Here is a 20,060-nt window from a genome sequence, read left to right as displayed (position 1 = left end):
GCAGACCAGGCCTCAAACTGAAAGCTGTTGCTGGTAGAAAATAAGATGGGAGAGATGGGGTGGTGATGTCACAGAGATTTTCAGATTATTAAATTTCCTCAATTCATAATGAATGCCAGTGATTTCCTCCAGATGTGAGAAACCTTTATTTCAATTTTAATTAATGCCTCATAGACACAGAGATCAGCTGTAGTTTTCACATTATACCACTTTTTATGTTTTAACTTCATAGAATTCTATAAAATAGATTATATAATTTTGCACTCTTAGAGTTTAATTTACACTCAATCCAAATATTATATCTGATATCACATGTTTTCCATTCTCTCCTTTCCTTCAAAAATATAATTTATTTAAAAATCTGAGACAAATTTGGCCTTTGACGAATCGGTTGCTCTTGACTGTGTTACTAATGAATATTTATTGACTTATCTCTACATGCTGAATATAAATGGATTGCAAGTCAGTGCAAGCTATTCTCTGGCCTAGTGTCTTTAAGTCTCAGTATAATATTCTGAGATTGACTTATCCATTAATTATAGTAAAGACAATTGCTTGGTGAGGGAACCCCAACTCCTATTAAACATCAAAGTTGTAAGCGAGGGCACGAAGCACAATATTCTCACAAGCATTTACTGATCATTTTCATGAGAAATGGAATCCTGTGACTCAATTTGAGATTTGTTCTGCCTCTGTTGACTTTATTTGTGAGGCCTTTTAGACAGAAACCCTGATACAGCAGCTCTCTTCAATGGATTGAGAAGAAGCCACTATAAGCAGAGTTCCATGCATTGCCACCTCTGCCTTGGCAAAACATTCGGCAGGCATTCTGAAATTATATATGTATATATAAATCATGATCATAAGTCAGATGGAGAATGACACTGTATGATTTCACTTGTGGTTAAGTAAAGAAACAAATGAACTAAATAAAAGAAAAATAAACTTTTACACTCCATGACAAAATTAGTGGTTACCAAAAGGGAAGAGAGAGGTAAATTGAGAGGAAAAAAAAAAAGGTCAGTTTCACAATGAAGGACAAAGGCTATTAGGGGTGAATTTAGTGTATACAGACATTAAATTTGGAAAGTTACACACCCTGAACTTACACAGTGTTAAAATGCATTGTTATATCAATAAATAAATAAAAAGAACCAGGTCACCAAACCTAAAATAGTAAAATAAAACCTTTCTGGACTTCTAATAATTAGTAAGATGAAGGACACACAGGCCAGTTCACAGAAGCCATGTCCAATGCAGCCCAGCCTCTCCAGGCTACTCTGGTGACGTTCGCTATCTCCGCTCCATTCCTGGCCACTTTCCCCATCCTTTACACCTCCTCCTCATAAGAGAAAAGGCTTTACAAACACACAAGTGTTTTTAGAAGAGATGCTGAGAAGCTCATTCTGTCCGCAAGGAGGCTGCTTTGGATTCTGGGCCCCTGAGTGGTCAGGAGCTGTGGTGACTAAGAGCACTGCAATTAAAGGCTAAGTGAAAAGTGGCATCAGGTTTTAAAGTGCTTATATTTGACATCCCCCTCAATTCCTCACCTTCAGCCTTTTCCCACAACTTCAGAGACAGAAAATGGGAGGTATGTTCTAGAACCAGACTGCCTGGACTCAAACCTCATCTGTCACTTCCTCAAACTTGACCTCTGGCAAGTTACTGACTAAACAGTGTCTTGTGTGTCCCTTCATGAGATGGATAGAGAAAGGTGCCTACCACATGGGAGTTATGGGGATTCATAAGGAAATAGACACCACTTAGGATGGTGTCTAACATGTTACAAGTGCCCAGTCATTATTGGATGTCACGATTTTTTGTGGAAGCCAAACACAGGTCGAGTCTCCTGTTACATTTGTCAAGAGGGCACACTTTGGAATGAACTTCACAGAAAGATGAAAGAATTTTTTAGCCTGTAAAACTTTGAATCTTTCCTGCTGCAGATTTCTAAGATAACTGTATATAAAGAGAAGCCTGCCAAAATAAGAAGTGTTTTTGTGGCGATTGAATCTCTTAAGCCTGTCATGCCCACAAAAAGCCAACAGAAACAGTTGGACTCAATGACCAGGAGCAAAACAGAGAGGCCATCACCTCAAAGCAACCAGGCTCTTCTCCCTTTCTGGTCTCCATTATTTTTTTCCACGAGGATTCATTGAAGTTAATTTAAAGGAAAGCAACAATTCTCTTTAGTAACTCTCTATTTTATTTCTGATTAGCCTTTGAGATACCTTGTAGGGCCTAAAAGAACATTCTAAAAGAAACTGAATTACAAGGGAGAGGCTGAACTGACATCATCACCTTTCCTGTTAGAGATAATTTGGGAATGTTCTGGAGCTGATAGATGGATAGATAGAAAGCGATGGATTCTTCCCCCACATTTCTCCGACCCCTGTATATTTGGGGCATATTGAATGTTTAGAGATTCTTTTCAATATATAATAATCCATAAATTTGAAAAATTAAGATCTGTTCATAACTTAGTTGATTACCACCCAGACTTGAGTGCTAGGATGCTTCACTAAATTTAATACTCTATTTGTTTCATTCAAGAAAGAATGGAATGCTAGAAAGAAAGTTCCTAAAGAAAGCTCTCTGATTAGCAATGTACTAGGGAAGGGTTCTTGTGTCTATTTATTCCAAGTGAAAGCAAGCTATGTACTCTGGCATCAGGCATAATTCAAACTGGTAAAATGCATTTAAAATTGCTCAGCAGTAGTTTTCCAAAGTGGTGAAGTGAGAGCAGAGTTATAGCAGAGACTAGTTAAAAATTCTGTACTTCTAAGCCATATATAATGCTGTAAGCCAATGTTAATACAGTAAAGAAAAAAGAATTCTGAGAACCAATGGGAAGTTCATTCATTATTCATTCATTCAAGACATATATACTGTGTGGCTATTAGGTGCCAGCCACTGTTCTAGGCCAAGGAACATAATAATGAACAAAAAATTTCTTAGCTCTCATGGAGCTTGCATTCTAGTGGTGTCATAGAAGTGCACTAAAAAAAAAGTAAGATAGTGATAAATTCTAGGATATTAATACAACTGTAATGACATGGCTAAGCCAATTTAAGATGAATGTGAGCAAATCTGTCCAAAGAACCACGTTTGCTAGTAGAGGGCATTCTGAGAGTCCTCGCTGTGTCTTGTCTTACACGGAAGGTAATAGAAATTTATTTTTCAAATTTGATGTTGGCATTGGCTACAACTTCACGTTAGAAAGTTACTCTTCAGTTAACTGCATCTTAACATACCATTATTTTTTTGCCAATTATCATAATCTAAAGCCAACCTGAAAGTGTAGTGTCCCAGGATAAGTAGGAAAGTTTTGTGTTCATTATTAGTTGTATTCATTCATTAGGACTGCTATAAAAACATATGTCTGGTTGGTTTAAAAAATAGAAAATTATAGGCCCTCCCTGGTGGCGCAGCGGGTTAAAGCACAGCACAAAGAAGCTAAAGCCACTTCTGCATGAATTCGAGTCCCGCCTGCCCCGGAGGTGACCACATGGCGTGGCAGACCTCTCCTGGCCCGCCCGCTGCTCCCCACAGCAGTGTACTTCATTGATCTGCCTGTTCTGCTCCCCACTCTGTCTCTGGTGAATTCTCTCACCCTCCACATCTCTGGCCTGTAACCCAGTTCTGTACAAATAAATAAATAAATCTTTAAAAAAAATAGAAAATTATTGTCTCATAATTCTGAAGGCTAAAAGTATGAGATAAAGAAGGAGCCAAGTTGGAGCTTTCTGAGTTCTGGGATAGTAACATTGTTCTATGTCCCATTCCTAGCTTATAGTAGTTTGATTGCACTCTCTGACATTTCATTGTAGACCCATCACCCACCTCTGTCTTCATCTTCACACGGCCTCACCCTGTGTGTGTGTGTGTGTGTTTCCTCTGTGTCTAGATTTCCTTGTTTTATAAGGATATATCCATGTTGGTTTCAGATCCACCCTAAACACCTCTCCCTTATCACATGGTCATCTGAAAAAAAACCTTATTTTCAAAAAATGCACGTGTATATTCATAGACACTAGGAGTTTTAGGATTTGTTGTTTTGTTTTGTTTTTGTTTTTAAATATTACTCCTAAGAGGATTCTTCTAGTAAAAAAAATCATCTCTTCCTTATTCAGGTTTTACATTTTCAGCCTGAGCCTGCCTTTGTGAATGTGTCAGGGAGGTTGGAAGGGGCGTGGGGAGGGGATATTGCCTGATTTTGGCCAGTGCACCCTTTTAACAGCTATCCCTTTGTAAACAGGGCAAACTTGGAGAATAGCTATGCCAAAGGACTTCATAAATTGGCAGTCAAGCTGAGCAAAGCTTTGCAGAACACAAAGAGAAAGTAAGTACATGGAAGACGTAAGGCAAAATCATCCCTAAAGTAATATATATTCAATTCCAGCTACCTCTTATGTATCTTGGGCACATGACATCAAGAATTGTTGTTGGGCACTTAATATGTGCCAGGTACTGTACTAGGTGCTTTTACAGACACTTGTACCTAGTCCTTCCAGTAACTATCTCTCAGAAGTCTTATTAACACCGTCGATAGATAGGGACTTGAGTCTCAGAGAGATTAAGAAATTTATCCCAACTACATAGGTAATGAGTTGCAAAATTCATCTTTGCTTTTGTGACTTCTAAGATTATCATAATAGGTTTTGATCATGATATCTAATGTGGAAAACTGTTTTAAATCAAAAGCTCTTAAAAGTGTGAATGCTGCTTTTCTCAATTCGATGACCTTTAACAAGTAAGTTGGTCTCTCTATACCTTGATTTCTCCCCTCCTAGATGGAGCAACCACATGTATGTTTGCATAGGGGGTATATGTTAGATGAGATGTAGTATGTAAAGATTCTATGTTCAGTGCTGAAAAAAATGTCAGTTCATGTTGTCCATGTCCAATTGCAGCATTAAGAATAAAGTCCATTTTTTTTTCTTCTTCTGGAGCCAAAAGAAAGGGATTGGCATTACCAAAGTGACCCTTTGGTGATAATTTACTGCAAAGATTCTTGACTGATGGCAATAGGTTATCATGCTAAACTGGCAGTGCCATTGCAAAAGCGTCTTTTGATGATAAAAAAGGGAGGGAAAGTAAAAAAAGGGAGCCTTCTGGAGCTTACATTTTTTAAAAAAAAAGATTTATTTATGTATGCACTCAAAAACTGAGGTACAGGCCAGAGGTGCATGGGGTGGGAGGAGTCACCAGAGACAGTAGAGAACAGAACAGGCAGATTGGCCAAAACACACTGCTAAGGGTAGAAGCAGTCAAGACAGGAGAGGTTTGCTGAGAGGTCACCTCCCCGGCTAGGGATCAAGCTCATGCTGCAGTGGCTGCAGATTCCTTCATAGCGCTATCCTTGAACCCCTTGCACCACCGGGGAGGCCCCGGAGCTTACTTACATTTCTATTCCTCTTTAGGCACCATCTATAGTTGCAAAATTGGCCTTGAAATTGGTCTAAAATTGAGGTTGATTTTAGAGTAGTATTTTAGCAGACTACAAAAGAACCAAAAGAGCAGTCAGTGAGTGTAGATAGACTTTCTTTAGACAGCCCAGGTTTAAATTCTAGCCCTACTACCTACCAGGTGGGTTATCTGGACAATTTACTGTGCTTCTTGGTGTCAATTTAAAATGGAATAAAGTCTAACTCATATAGTTTCTGTAGGGACTAACAAGACAATATCAGAAGTATACTTAGTACTTGGTGTGCAGCAAAAGCTTGTAAGAGTGCATTAAAATTTTGATTCTAAGAGAATGGGAGCTGTAGAAATGCGGGTCTTATTGTGTTGCAGATCTTGCATCCTGGCCTACTACTCCCAAAGAGTTGGCACATCAGAATGTTTGGTTAACAGGTTTGACACAATGTTTAATAATAAGCATTTATTGAACCTCTACCTATACCTAAATCTCTGTTACATAGATGTACACATAGTCTGAATTACTCCTATTGTAAAAGACGGAATGAGATTCAGGGAAATCAAGTGGGTCTTCCCAAGTTACACAGGAAACACATAGGCGCTTGTGGCTTCAGACACAGACCCTCTGACCGAGGCCAGCCCCCGGATGTCCAGTTCTCCTGCTCAGCTCCTGCGAAAAACAAATGGCAGAGTTTCTTCCCAAAGGAGTGCACCTAGCTTCCCTTTTAACCAACACTATCCAACTTTAACTTCTTGCTATAATAAGTACCCATGATGTCTATGTTTTGGTTCACTCTGACATATGTAAGATGTCTATGTTTTGGTTCACTCTGACATATGTAAGTGCCATGACACCAAAGCAGAGGCAATGATACCACGGCAGAGCATTCTCTTGCCTGTTTATAATCATTCCTCCCTCTTGTCCAGTCAACCACTGATCTGCTTCCTGTCAGTATAGATTCATTTGGTGTTTACTGAAATTTTCTATATTTGGAAACATCTAGTAGGTACTCTGACACACTTGTTTTTGTGCCTGGTTTTGGATATGTAGAAAAGCTGGCATCCTCTGGCCTATTTCTCTAAGTCTATCTCTGCACCATCCTGATTTCAGTGAGGTCACAGATCTGTGCCCTCCCCCTCCATCAAAATCTGCACATATCTCTGTCCTTGAGCTCTGTCCCTGAAGATTATTGATGGACTTGAGCTTATGCGGTGTCTTTTGAAGGCCAACTAGATGATAGCTATGCCTTTTCCATGGAAGAAAATAACATCACACTTCCTAGTCCTCCCTCTATGTTGCTGGGGACAATGCTACCCTTGTGTTAAATTGGGACAGGATAGTGTTCTCAAGGCCATTATATATCTGAGCTGTCCTAGAAGCCAGCAGGAAACAAAAATTAGACCTGAACCCCCAAAACGTACATGGTATGAAACCAGAACTCTTAAATCCTCTGTCTCTTAACTTCTCTGAACTTTGTTCATCTATGAAATGAGGAGCCTGAAAGATTGTCTTTCAGGGCCTTCCACCCCTAGCAGCCTATCATCCACTGTTCTCAGTGCCTGCTCACCCTTGGTTACATTATTTTCCTGATTTTCTACAGTCATTAAATAGAAAATGAAAACTGAAATTTAAAAATGCAGTATATATATGTGTGTATATACACACACACATATATATATATACACACACACATACGCATACATATGTGTGTGTATATATGTGTATATATATATATATATATATATATATATATATATATATATATAATGTTTATAGAGCAAATAAATGTGTTGGCCGAATTTAATCCCATGGAAAAATTTGGAATAAGTTTAAGGAAACAAGTGCAATTGCTGAATGCAGTGAATGCATGATGATATTTTTATTTTTCAAACTTTAATGAGAAATGACACCTACCCCTGCACTCTTCCGCTTTTGCCTCCAGCTGTCTCGTCAGTGCCTGGACCTGGGTCTCGGAGGGCATGAAGTCAGCCGCAGAGCTGCATCAGTGAGTGCTCCCTTCCCCGCCTTTCTCCACCCCAATCCCGAAGGGATTTGTAAACACTTACTTTGGGTGTGCTACAAACACTGCGCTTCCAACTTGCACTGAATAGATATGCTGTTGGACACCTCATTTTATTCCCCCAGAAACTAATTTGGAAAGTAGATATAAATTCAATACTATGTTTGTGCATCTTTTATGTTCTGTTTCCAGAAAACTTGGCAAAGCAATTGAGTTGGAAGCAATCAAACCAACTCATCAAGTCCTTAGTGAACATGAGAAGAAGAGAAAATCAGTGAGTCAAAATCTTTTCTCCCCTGTTTAAGTAAGATTTCTGTCTTTGGCCTAAGAAATAAAATAAAAATCTTTTCTCCCCTGTTTAAGTAAGATTTCTGTCTTTGGCCTAAGAAATCTAAAACTGACACTAGGTTTTAGGAATTCATCAAAAAATAAACAAAAACCTAAAAATTTGTGTAAATGGGTGACTGTTAAAGCATATTTAAAATAATGAAAAACTGGGTCTAAAATTTTTAGCTCAAAATTAAATTCTAGTAAATTCAAGCAACAGAATACTATGCAACTATTAAAAATCTTTTGTGATGTATTTTTTTCACTATATGGTGTTAAATAAAAATGCCAAATGAGAAAATATAGTATCAATTTTGTAAAATAAATACCATGTATAAGTGCATAGAAAAAACCCTGGGAGAGCTCCTTTAAATGTTAGTAAGAATTATCTTTAGATAGTAGATAGATGTGATTTTAATATTTTTTTCTATTTCTACTTTTTCCTCAACAAACACGTAAGTCTTGTAAACAGATGAACTATAAACATATATTTTTAAAAGATTTATTTACTTATGCATACAGAACTGGGGTATAGGCCAGAGGTGCAGGTGTGGGGAGAGGCTTCACCAGAGACTGCATGGAGCAGAACAGACAGATTGAGGAAGTACACTGCTGAGGGGAGCAGCGGGCGGGTCAGGAGAGGTCTGCCGCGCCATGTGGTCACCTCCGGGGCAGGCGGGGATCAAACTCATGCTGAAGTGGCTTTAGCTTCTTAGTGCTGTGCTTTAACCCAGTGCACCACCAGGGAGGGCCATAAACATAACTTTTTTAAAATAAAATGCTTTCCCAGATAAACTTGGGATTAAGACAAAAGCAATAATAAATATAACTCTCAAATTGAAGAAAATCCTTAAAATTGAATAAACTACAATTCTTTCAGGGTGTCCAGTTTTCTTGTACTGCAGATCTTCTAGTCTTCAGCTTCGTTTGTTCTCATTTTGTGTGTCAAACAGTCATAAACACATCTATGTTTTCAGACAAAAAAAAGTGGTGCTTAATAAATGTTACTTAGCTCTGATGGGGTACAGTCATGATGACGGTTCGTGGAATTCAAGGCCAAGTCCAGATAAGAAGTTCAGCAGCAGAATGGGTAGTCCTTGAGAAGAGGCAGTGACTCACGGGAGGAGCCACAGCCAGGTGCAGCAGAGTCTAAAGTTAGTGAGTAGGTTGAGGGTTTGAGAAAGTTCTACTGGAAGGAGAATGATGCCCAAAAATTTCATTTAAATTTCTTAAACTGAATCAGGAAGAATTGATGTTTATGTAGACATGTGTGTGTTTAACAATAGGATGTTCTGTTTATTGTGAGGGTATTAGGGATAATGTATGGTAATTATTAGAAAGTGATATAAATGGTGTTTTTTTGCAAGGCAATCATATAAAAATCAATCCATAGGCTTTAGTTCATTAATTACAAAACATTTTTCATACCACATAATCTTATTACTAGCATTTCCTTAGTAATGACCATAAATGCTATGGTCATTACCACAATGCTTTAGATAATTAATGTCATGATCCCCCCAAACTGCTTTTCCTGTTCATAATCTTTTCAACTGTACCCCCACCACCTGCTGCACCCCCTCTGCCCAGCCTCACTTCACAATGTATAAAGGATTAGATTTTTTAAGTTAATTTCTTCTATAGTTCAGCCATACACAGTGTCAAAAGTAATATAGTACATAAAATTATTTTAATTATCTTGTTATAATAAATCATATATTCCAAATTTCCTCACCTAAAGAAATAAAGGAGTAGAGTTGCTAAATCTCAGGGTGGTTGAATGATGGCTGATCCGTAATCTGGGGAAAAGGTTCTGCCCTAATTTATATCTGATCGCAGTCTAGATTCCCTAGATTCATTTTCATCTTTATTACTACTGTTCCTTTGGCTGTTTAAAAGAGGGGGAAAGTTAATTATGATTAAGTATTTAATCTTTTTGAAATTAAAGCAATATTCACTTCAGGGACAGTGAGACACTTAGTAAAATTAGTACTGCTAGGACCATTACTGATTTTTGTGCTATTAAAATTTTAACCCCCTGAGATGATGCTGAAGAGAAGTAAAAGGACCAAAGTGATGCAAGATCCTTGCTTCACACTGACTCTATACATCAATGATGTTTTTACATAGCTGTATATTAGTTATTTATCAAATACCTGTAAGCTATATCCTGAATTGCAGAATGTTGAAATTACTATGAATTGTTACAGTGACTTGCCAGAATTAATAAGCCAGCACTATCACTTAATAAGAGCCTCATGTTTTTCCTCTTCTTTCTTCTTTACTAGCTTGATAATGAAGTTGAAAAGACAGCAAATCTTGTCATTAACAACTGGAGTCAACAGATTAAGGTAAGTATGCACGTTATCTGAGCTCAGTCTCACATAAATTGAAGCTTTTTGTTTTTGCACATGTGTGTTCTAATGTTATGTTTTAAATGCTAACTGAAGAGAAAAATGTATCTTCACCTGTGTCATTTTATAGCTGTAACTTTCAACTAAGCTCAAAGAAGACCAGGTCTCTATGGTTATTACTAGTAGCTGATAATTACATAGAATCTATTGTGTGTCAGGTGCTATATATTTAACTATAACAACAAGGTTATGTTGCCTATGACCTTGCATTGTCCCATTTTACAGATGGGTGGGGAAACTAAGATACAGAAGGTAAATAATTTGCCTAAGTTTATAAAGCTGGTTCATAGTCACACCAAGACTTGTTATAAGCCATTGGATTCAGGGTCACTGTTCTTAACCATCACACTGTGCTGTCTCCCTCTCTGTACAGTTTAGAATTTAGGGCAAACGACAAATGCCATCTCAGTTTTGGTTCTATTATTTGTGGCAAAGTGTGCATAATCTCTGTCTTGCAAGTGAGGGGAGTACTTGAGGGTGAGTGAAGGAGAATGTGTTCATTAATTCTGCACTTCTGCTGGTCCACTTTTTATGCACGACACTTGACCAATAACTTGAGATTGAGCTCTTTGGATAACATGTACAGGAAATAGTAAATGAGTTCTAAGGAGATGAATTATTATCTAGTATGAGAATTTAAAGAGTATCATATAGGCTCTTAAGCAAAGAAAAGAACAAATGGAGCACATATATGTGTACAGAAAATTATTCTAGAACAATCTAGCTTAGCAAGAATTCATTTTGAGTGGAAAGGACTAGAAGCCATTGGAGAGGGAATCTGCTAAGAAAATTCAGTTCCCTTCTTTGAGAACTTAGGCTTTAAAAGTTGAAAATGTTTCTCATCTCCATAGTGTTACTGCCCACAGAGAGCTTTCCCAAGTAGACAGCCACTAATGTCAACCAAAGCCACCCTCAGAAAATGATGGCTCCATCTCAGGCCTCCGTGTTGCCTCCAAAACTTCTGTTAAAAGCAAGGACTCTGTAAGACCAAAAACGCTAATATAAAATGTTTGAGACACAGAGTCCCTGGCCAACTAGAATGATGGGAAGGCACTCAGGTGAAATGTACAGTTAACAGGAACAGTGGTAAGTTGCATGCAGGAGGCTGATCATCACCCCACTCTCCCCCACCCACAAACCCCCATTGAAGAGCCGGTAGGCCAGTTGTGCTGTATCGACTTTGGGAAGATGAGGAGTAGTGTGACAGGTGAGAGGCAGCAAGGCCAGCTTTCTGAACTGCAGACAGAAGAAAGGAAAGAAAAAATATTTGCCATAAATGAATGTCTACACCTACAATAGGAGTATTAGTAAAAGAATGTTCATGAGAATCACTTTCATAATAAATATTTTAAAGACTCATAAACAGTATTCAATTATTTGTTTTCTAGTTTCATCCTTGATTTTATGAGTTTTCGTAAGCCCAATTTGTTTTTAAGAATCTATTCTGTAAATATTCAACTTTCACAAAAGAATTCAACATAATGGACCAAAAGAGAGAGATCATGCTCAGCAGCTGCAATTACTTTCAAGAACAAAAAGCGTCCTTTATTATTTGCCAGTTTCCACCAAGTAATTTTTCTAAATAAAACGATTTGATTTTTTATGAAGAGTGACAGAGAAATTAGAGAACTTGAAATTCTTTAGCTATAATAATTTTCTCCCCAGTTACAATCCAGGGATTCAGCACATCAGTAATGAAGTGCAGTCTATTTTGGTGACACAAATAAAAAGGGACCAAATTCTCTTGCCTCGTGCTCTCATTTTTCAGCGAGCATGTGATCCAGTGAAGGTGGAAGAAGAGGGCCAAGAGCATCTCTGTCCTTGAATTTTCTCTTTAGGGGCTTCATATGTTAGGAGAGATTCTCTCTGCTTCCTAAGGAAAGAGAGTTAAGCATTTTCTTCATGACCTGGTTTGTCAGTCCTTGCAAACCTGAGGTGAAAACCCAGGCTTTCCATCAACCCCGTTTCTGAATACACTGAATCCAAGGAACCAAATTCTTTTTATCTCTGGAGCATCATCTTCTGCCAGGTTGGTTCTGTGTTGGGGTAGGGAATGACAATCTGAACTATAGCCTACTTTGAGTCTGAGATATCAGCAGAAGAGAGAGACTTTGAATAATTCTTCCCAACCTGTAAATAAGGCATTACACAAGATACCAGGCAAACAGCAGACTCTGAAACCACGTATCTGAAGCAAAATGTCCTCTCTGGTCTAAGTTCTCAGAGAGCATCACAAACCAGCCTCAGCTGTGGCCCAGTTTCATTTAAAAGGAAGATGCAGACAGTCTTCTGTGTTTATTGTGATTTGTGTGTGCATGTGTGTGTGTGTGCTAAAGTCATTCTTTTAATAAATTAGCAAGATCAATCTTTAGGAGGCTTATGGGCCTTCAGTGATTTAGTAAAGTGGATATATCTCTTAAGTGTACCCGATTTAATGACAAAAGCACACCGCGGTTCTCAGGGCAAAATGTTAGCTGCTGTGATATTGTAGGCAAATTTTGAGGTGAGGGCAGAAATGAAGAACTAAATATACACAATCGTTCAAATTAGTACATGAACTTCTGTTTCAGATCAGAAGAGTTTTTCTCCTGATAACCAGTTTTTTGTGTGTGTTATGTTTTATTTTACTCTAGGCTAAGAAGAAATTAATGGTGAGTACCAAGAAGCATGAAGCACTTTTCCATCTTGTAGAAAGCTCCAAGCAAACTGTGACTGAGAAGGAGAAGCAGAAGGTAATCTGTCATGGCCAACTGGAGCATGTGGCTGGGAGATAGATGTGCTTCCTGCCCTCAGTCTGCATGTGGGGACGAGCTGGTGACCCTGGCTGAGGTCTCTATTAGTTGTCGTGCGTCAGAGTGTAAGAAGGAATCTAAGTCAGTCCTGATCCAAGATGTTTCTTTCTTTCTTTTTTTTTTTTTAAATAAGTTACCATATTCTCTTTTTTTTTAAGATTTATTTATTCATACAGAACTGAGGTATAGGCCAGAGGTTCAGGGGGTGTTAGAGGATTCACCAGAGACAGAGTGGGGAGCAGAATAGGCAGATGGATGAAGTACACTGCTGAGGGGAGCAGCGGACTAGACAGGAGACATTTGCCTCACCCCAAGATGTTTCTAAGAGGTATTATTGACAGATGGCAAGTTAGGCTAGTGGTATACAATTTTTTAAAATAGGGAATCCTATTAATTAAACAGCTCTTTTTTTTTTTTAAGAAAAAGAGATTGTTCAAGTAGTTAAAGTCTACTAACTAAAGTAGGTAAGATTGTTTCTCATTATAGCAGAGTAGAAAATCATAATCTTAAAAATCATAATCGTACTGTGGAACAACAGTTTCTTACACTGTGTAACCTTCAGCACTCTGCTTTGTAGATTATGGGCTTTGGGGATTATGTTAATGTTAAAACATTAAAAAAAAAGCTCAACCCCCCCAAATCATTTTAAAAATAAACAATATATTCTAAAATATACTTATATATTATATAATAGGTAATACTTTATATGTTGTACTATATTTTCAATGTAAGACATTGAAAAGTTGAAACATTTGAAAGGTGAGATAAAACTAAAATATTTTACATGATTAGCTAGTCATAAAGCCTTTATATAATCATTAGATAAAACATAGAAAGTTACATTCTTAGGTAAGATTCAGCCTTAACTATAATAAAGATAAGTTCCTATTCCTAATATCCTCTTAATAATTTAATTTTTGTCAACTTATTATCAGATATCACTAGATCATCTGAGCTTTTTGCTTTTTCACGATTGATAGTGTAGTCATGAGCAGGAGCAGGTGAAGCTTCAGTTCGGACATTTCCATGTGGTGAAATTAGTGTTTGCATTGTTCATATTAATGTCAAAGTACAGCTTCTTGGCAGACATCTTTAAGACATTTAGGCATTCGTGTGTATTAACTGAGTGAAAGGTAGATAATAAGTCTGTAAATGCCTGACCCAGGCATATTTGGGCCTCCTCCAGGCCGAAAGTGAAAACATTGGGAGTACTATATCAACTTCTCGTGTTGTAAAATTCCCTCTCCTCCCCCTGGAGACTTCAGAATCCACAGCTGTCCACATGTGTGCACCAATGCAAATTCACATATTAAATAAGGGTAAATTTTTAGGCAAAAATGAACTCAAAGTTGGTGTGGGAACAGAATATTTTCTATCTGAACCCCAAGAGGTTATCTTTTGAATACTATGTGCTCCTGATTGGAAACCTTTGAAAGAGTCTGTATCTTGCCCCCAAAGATGGAATCCCCCCTAGGAAATATAGGCAGCACCACTACACCCATTACATTCTTTCTTAAAAGAAAAAGAAAATTGGCCTCAGAGTAATGCTATCATTTTATCTGTAGAAACTATTAGTTGAATAACTTAAATGCATTGTTAGCAAGATTTTACAAGGTTCTTATTTCTGCACATGTCAATCTTCACAGTTTGAAATGATCATAACAAGAATTGAATAATGAGACAACTTCCAAGGAGGCGAAGCCACAGTATGCTAATATGCTAGGCACCAGGACCTGTCATAGACATTCAGAGGCCTCATTAGAAGCTATTCTTTATTGATGTCAAATAATAAAGGAGAAACCTGAGCAGCCAGCTGGTGAATTTCTTCTTTCCCTCATTAGCAGCTTCTCTGGGTGATTGAGGTCCACCTTCTTCCCCTGTCCTCCTCCAGCCGGTCCTTAGCCCTCGCCCCCAGGTGTCATTATATCACAAACTCCCACCATCTTCATTGCTTTATCTGGTAGCTTTTTTTTATTATTATTACTAAACTCAACTCCTAATGTAACAGTCATTTTCTGATCTCACATAGAAGTGTCCGTGATTTCCAACCTGCACTGAGTGTGTCTGTGCTGCTCAGCAAGTCTTGTTTCCCTGCTCAGCAGTCCTTGTTCTCACCAGAAACTACCTAAATCTCTATTCTCATCACCCCTTCACCCTCTCAGCACCCCTTCATTCACTCTCAGAAGACTATGTCACCTCCCACCTCACAGGGTAAGGGCAAGCCAGGCAGCCACCAGTCTACTGGAGTAACATGCAATGGGACAAACCAGTCCTTCATCCTGAGCTCCAGTTCCCTTGCCATCCTGCCATTGGGAAACCATTCTCTCCTCCTATGTCTTGGACATACCCCTCTCTAGCAGTTCTTTCCCAGCCACCTTCTCCATTCTTCTCTATCTTGGGACAGTCAGGGAGATACCTTCCCATGGCTCTATTCCTGCCCCTGTCTAGATGTTGCCATCTCCCCTTTTAAGATTGATTGTCTGTGCTCTGTCTCCATCTCTTCATCTCCTGTTCCTTCCTCAAGTTACCCCAATCAAGCCTTCCTGACCATTCTACTAAGCATGTTTTTACCATTGAAAACAATGATATCCTTGCTACAGTCAAACAACAGTTTCTGTCCTTATCTTATTAAATTTCTTAGAAGCATTGTCATTGGCTTCCCTCTTTTAGAAACATTCTCCTTTACTTTAGCAACAGTTTACTTCACCCCACCTTTTTTCTTAGATTCCCTCATAGACTGCCCTTTTTCTGTCTGACCATATATTGTTGATCCTGACTTTTGTCCTGGCTTCATTTTTTTTATTCAACATATATATATATGTATATATGTATATATATGTATATATACACATATATATGTATATATACACACATATATATGATGAATATATATATATTCATCATCTGACATTGTGCTGTGAATATCAGGTATCAATCTCAGGCACTAAAAATAAGTCCTAGATTAATATGCTGTTGGGGCTACAACTCCCATCTCTTGTTGACAATACCCAAATTTATATCTGTAGCCAAAACCAGTCTCTAAACTGCTTCTGGCATCTCAAACTCAAAATTCAAAACAAGAATTGTTTCTATCAAAAATATTTTTATTTCTGTGTCGTCTGTATCTTCCATTCATCATAAGCTTCCAATGTGAACCCCTAAATCAGATGCTTTTTGAATTTACCTAGTTTATCTATCTCCATTGCCTCTCTCTCCCAGGCCCCATCATCATTGCTTGGACTATTGTAATTAATGGATTGGGTCTCCTGGTTTTTAATGTTACCTCTTCCCTATATACAGGCCAAGCTGAATTTTCTGAAATTTAAATTTAAACATATCATTTTTTTTAAGATTTATTTATTTATTCATACAAAACTGGGGTACAGGCCAGAGGCTCAGGGGTGGTGAGAGGCTTCACCAGAGACAGAGTGGGAAACAGAACAGGCAGATCGACGAAGTGCACTGCTGAGGGGACCAGTGGGCGGGTCAGGAGAGGTCTGCCACACCATGTGGTTACCTCCGAGGCGGGAATCGAACTCATGTGGAAGCAGCTTTAGATTCTCAGTGCTGTGCTTTAACCCGCTGCGCCACCAGGGAGGGCCTAAACATATCATTTTTTTACAAGCCTTCAAAGACTTCTCAAACTTGTAGTCAGCAGTTGTGATGCATCAGTGGGGGCCTGAGCAGTCTCACTAAGAATCTAATGACAATGATTTCACAAAGCATAGTCATGGCACCCCAGCAGCTCTTTCACTATATTGTTATCAGAATAAAATCCACAAGCTCAGGTCAATCTACTAATGTGATTCCTTACACTTGGTATACAAAACCAAATGTGTCCTGTGTAGTTCCTATATCAGAACAAGGGATTGTGAATAAATGGTACATCAATTGGAACAATAAAACAAGGAGTGTTATTATTCAGCATCTAGATAAGTATTCTTTATCAGTGAAATATTACTCCAATGTTCTTAAACCAAAGAGTATTCTTAAAAACACTTGTTTTTATCCTTGAAATTCCTTTGGTCTAAATTAGAGGGATTCTTACTATTTCTTAATCTGTGATGAGGCTGTGAAAATTCAGCTTTCCTCATCCCCCTTCAGATTTACTGAATCAGTATTGCTACTCATGGAAAATCTGCAACTTTACAATCCCTCAGGTCATTCCTTAATATATTAAAATTTGAGAATCATTTATGTAGCCTAATTCCCTCCTTTCTCAGAGATGTAAAATTGACAGAACATTTTAAGAATCCATTTCAGCTGCCCTGGTTCAGAGAATTCTGTATTACTGGCTTTCCAGAAGATTTCATAGTCAGAATGGCCAACTTTGGTGGTTGGCAAGTGGAGGTTTCTTGTGAAAGAACAGATGACTGGGGAAGAGGATGAAGTAGAGCATCTGTCAAGCACAAGGTCGCAACTTCCAGAAACTTTATCATGTGACACAGTCTCTTTCTTAGTCATACTTGCTGGTCTTTGAATGCTATACAGCGGTGAGGTGATGTGCCATGTGCCTCAGTGCATCACTCTGAATCCTCAAAACAGCCCAGTGAAGTAGGAAAATCCACATTCCCTTTATAGAGATGAGAAAACCATGACTCATAAAGGTTAAGCAATTGCCTATAGTCAGAACCAAGTCTCTTATCCTAAAGTCTGAATCTGAGTTATAAGGCAGAGTCTGTAGAGTACAGGTAAGTCAAATTGTTGGACAGGATGCTAGGCAGGCTAATTCTAGTTCTAAATTTTACCTGAAGCCTACATCTACAGATAAGAAATTCAGGGCTCTAGGGGATTTTCATTAAGACCTCCAGAGTCATGGACAGACTCATTCTTACACTGGGCATTCCTGGTCAGCACTTGCTTCTTTTTACCTTTTATCTGGCCTCCTCTTTGATTTGATTAATGTGGACACAACCCATCCTGCTGAAGGACCTCAACCTCCTCATGTGAAAAATGGAAGGAATCAACCCCCCAAAGCACTTGGGTTTCCTTTCAGCTGATGTCTCTTTTCCTAGAAATATTTTTAATTTTGTCATCCATGGTTATGGTCTGAGAGATGAGAAACATGTCATTGGAATATGTATCATTTTTATATGGCATTACTAGGGGCTTTTAAAAATGAGCTAATGAGATTCTGCCATTTTACTTTAGCTCCTCAATAAACTGAAGAAGTCGACTGAGAAGCTGGCAAAAGAAGATGAAAATTATTATCAAAAAAATATGGCTGGCTGTTCTACCAGATTAAAATGGGAAAACACACTAGAAAATTGCTACCGGGTAAGTTATCATGTATTTCTTTTCCCTAGAGTTTCATGCAGCCTTAAATTGGAGGTCAGAGCTATATTACACCACCTTAAGGGTCCTTAGCTGTGGCCCTCCTTCAGTCGTGACTTTAGGGAAGTCGCATTACTAACTGGTGCTCACCAGGATTTCACCCTCTTTGTCTTTCAGTTCAAGAGTTCTGTTTGCACCTTCCTTAGAGTTACCCTCTGCCCACTAAGTGCCAAACCCAGCCCAATAGACCCAACTTAGGTCTACTCTGTCAAATTCTTTCTTCATTGTTGTCCCAACCAACAATGATTCTTTTACATTGTCTAACATGGTTTGTATACTCTCAGTCTATACTAACAAGTCATTGGCTCACATATTGCATCGTATTCTGTATCTTATCTTGTTTGTAACCCAAGAATAAAATATTATATTCACGAAGACACAACAAAATTGGGATGTTGAATTCAAAAAGAATTTTGTTATGAAAGTTTCACTTTCTCTCTATCCTCCACCATAATTTTCTAAAACTGGAATACATGAATTCACTGTAGTAGTCCATGAAGTATCCTTTTACCCTTCCTTACTATCCAGGTAAGCTTTGCAAATCCTTTCTTAAAATACTCATTTAACAAGGAAGTTTACTACTATGAGAAATATAAGATCTCAAATTTGTCTAGTAAGTAATGAAACCCATTCCATGAATCACTTGTCAGAACTAGTCTTGTTACTTCATAATAATGCTACATTCAAGCTATATTTCCTCCCTTCCAAGAAGAAACATTTGGTATAAAAATTTATAATATATTTTGAAAAACAATAGCCACATTACCACTAATTACTAAGACTCAAAAGCTTGGTACTATAGTACTTATTCTAGCAATTAGTTTAGAAAATCATTGGCCATGTCAAAAGCCTTAGAAATGTTTATGTTCTCAACCACTGCTCCTCATCTTCTCAGAAAATAATCTGAATGACTGTCTTCTCAGTTCTCCCAAGGGCTATGTGCCCAGTAATCTATTTCCAAAATGAATGCCTTCAGACAGAAAGGCTTAATTTTTGCTTAGAATCACTGTTAAAAAATAAAAGTTCTTTCCATAAATTCCTCTTGAGGAAGTAGCAAGAAAACAAGATACACATTTTTGTTCCAAATGCTTTAGAAATAAAAGGGGGGAAGCAACCGAAATGGCCAGCTTTATAGGAATGACTAACAAATCAATAAATTCTACATAATCCTATACAATGGCCTGTTCATTTAAAAGGTTTTTAGAGACAAAGTGCATGGAAAACTACTTATATACTATTAATGATAAAACAGAACAGAAATTTAAAAAAATTTGATAGGTAACTTGAATGATAAAATCAGGCATGCACACATTATTTGAAATAATTCAAAATGTTAACAGCAATTAACTCTGGATGAAAGAATTAGAAATTATTTTAAAATGCAAGTTGGGTGGCCCTTCAGAGCTACAGAACAATGTCTCACAGTGCCTAGGGCACTTGTTAGAATTCAGATTCCTGATTGCAACCTCGAAATAATTTAGGAAAGGGTCCATGTGGTGGCTAGGCATGCCAGAATTTGAGAATTCCTGCTCTAGAAAAGAGCAAGCTATTTCTTTGATCAGAATTAAGAAAACAGTCTTTCCAAGTTCTGCCTGTAGTACAAACCAGAAGTCCATGATGGGAGGAAACTGAAAAGAATGAATGAAGATTATGAGTATGGCAATGCCTGTGTCCCAAACTGGGGCTGAATCTGCTGTTCCTTGATAACACTCACCCCACATCATATGCGCTGTTGTAAAAGCACAGGGGAG

General features: G+C 38.0%; 1 protein-coding gene across 2 annotated transcripts in view; it reads left to right on the top strand.

Moving 5' to 3' along the window:
- The window catches only part of NOSTRIN (nitric oxide synthase trafficking), a 50,877-nt gene that overhangs the window by 16,554 nt on the left and 14,263 nt on the right, over window positions 1-20,060 (top strand). For both annotated transcript variants that reach the window (XM_012725968.1, XM_004674573.2), the window contains exons 3-8: window positions 4,259-4,342; window positions 7,365-7,427; window positions 7,635-7,716; window positions 10,058-10,120; window positions 12,817-12,915; window positions 18,127-18,252. In XM_012725968.1, the coding sequence (XP_012581422.1) occupies window positions 4,259-4,342; window positions 7,365-7,427; window positions 7,635-7,716; window positions 10,058-10,120; window positions 12,817-12,915; window positions 18,127-18,252 (517 nt within the window). The remainder of the gene's footprint in view (window positions 1-4,258; window positions 4,343-7,364; window positions 7,428-7,634; window positions 7,717-10,057; window positions 10,121-12,816; window positions 12,916-18,126; window positions 18,253-20,060) is intronic.

This window comes from Condylura cristata, unplaced genomic scaffold (assembly GCF_000260355.1).
Source record: "Condylura cristata isolate star-nosed mole 26May11 unplaced genomic scaffold, ConCri1.0 scaffold00002, whole genome shotgun sequence".
In the NCBI taxonomy this organism is placed as follows: Eukaryota; Metazoa; Chordata; class Mammalia; order Eulipotyphla; family Talpidae; genus Condylura; species Condylura cristata.
This window is presented reverse-complemented; position numbering and strand designations above follow the sequence as displayed.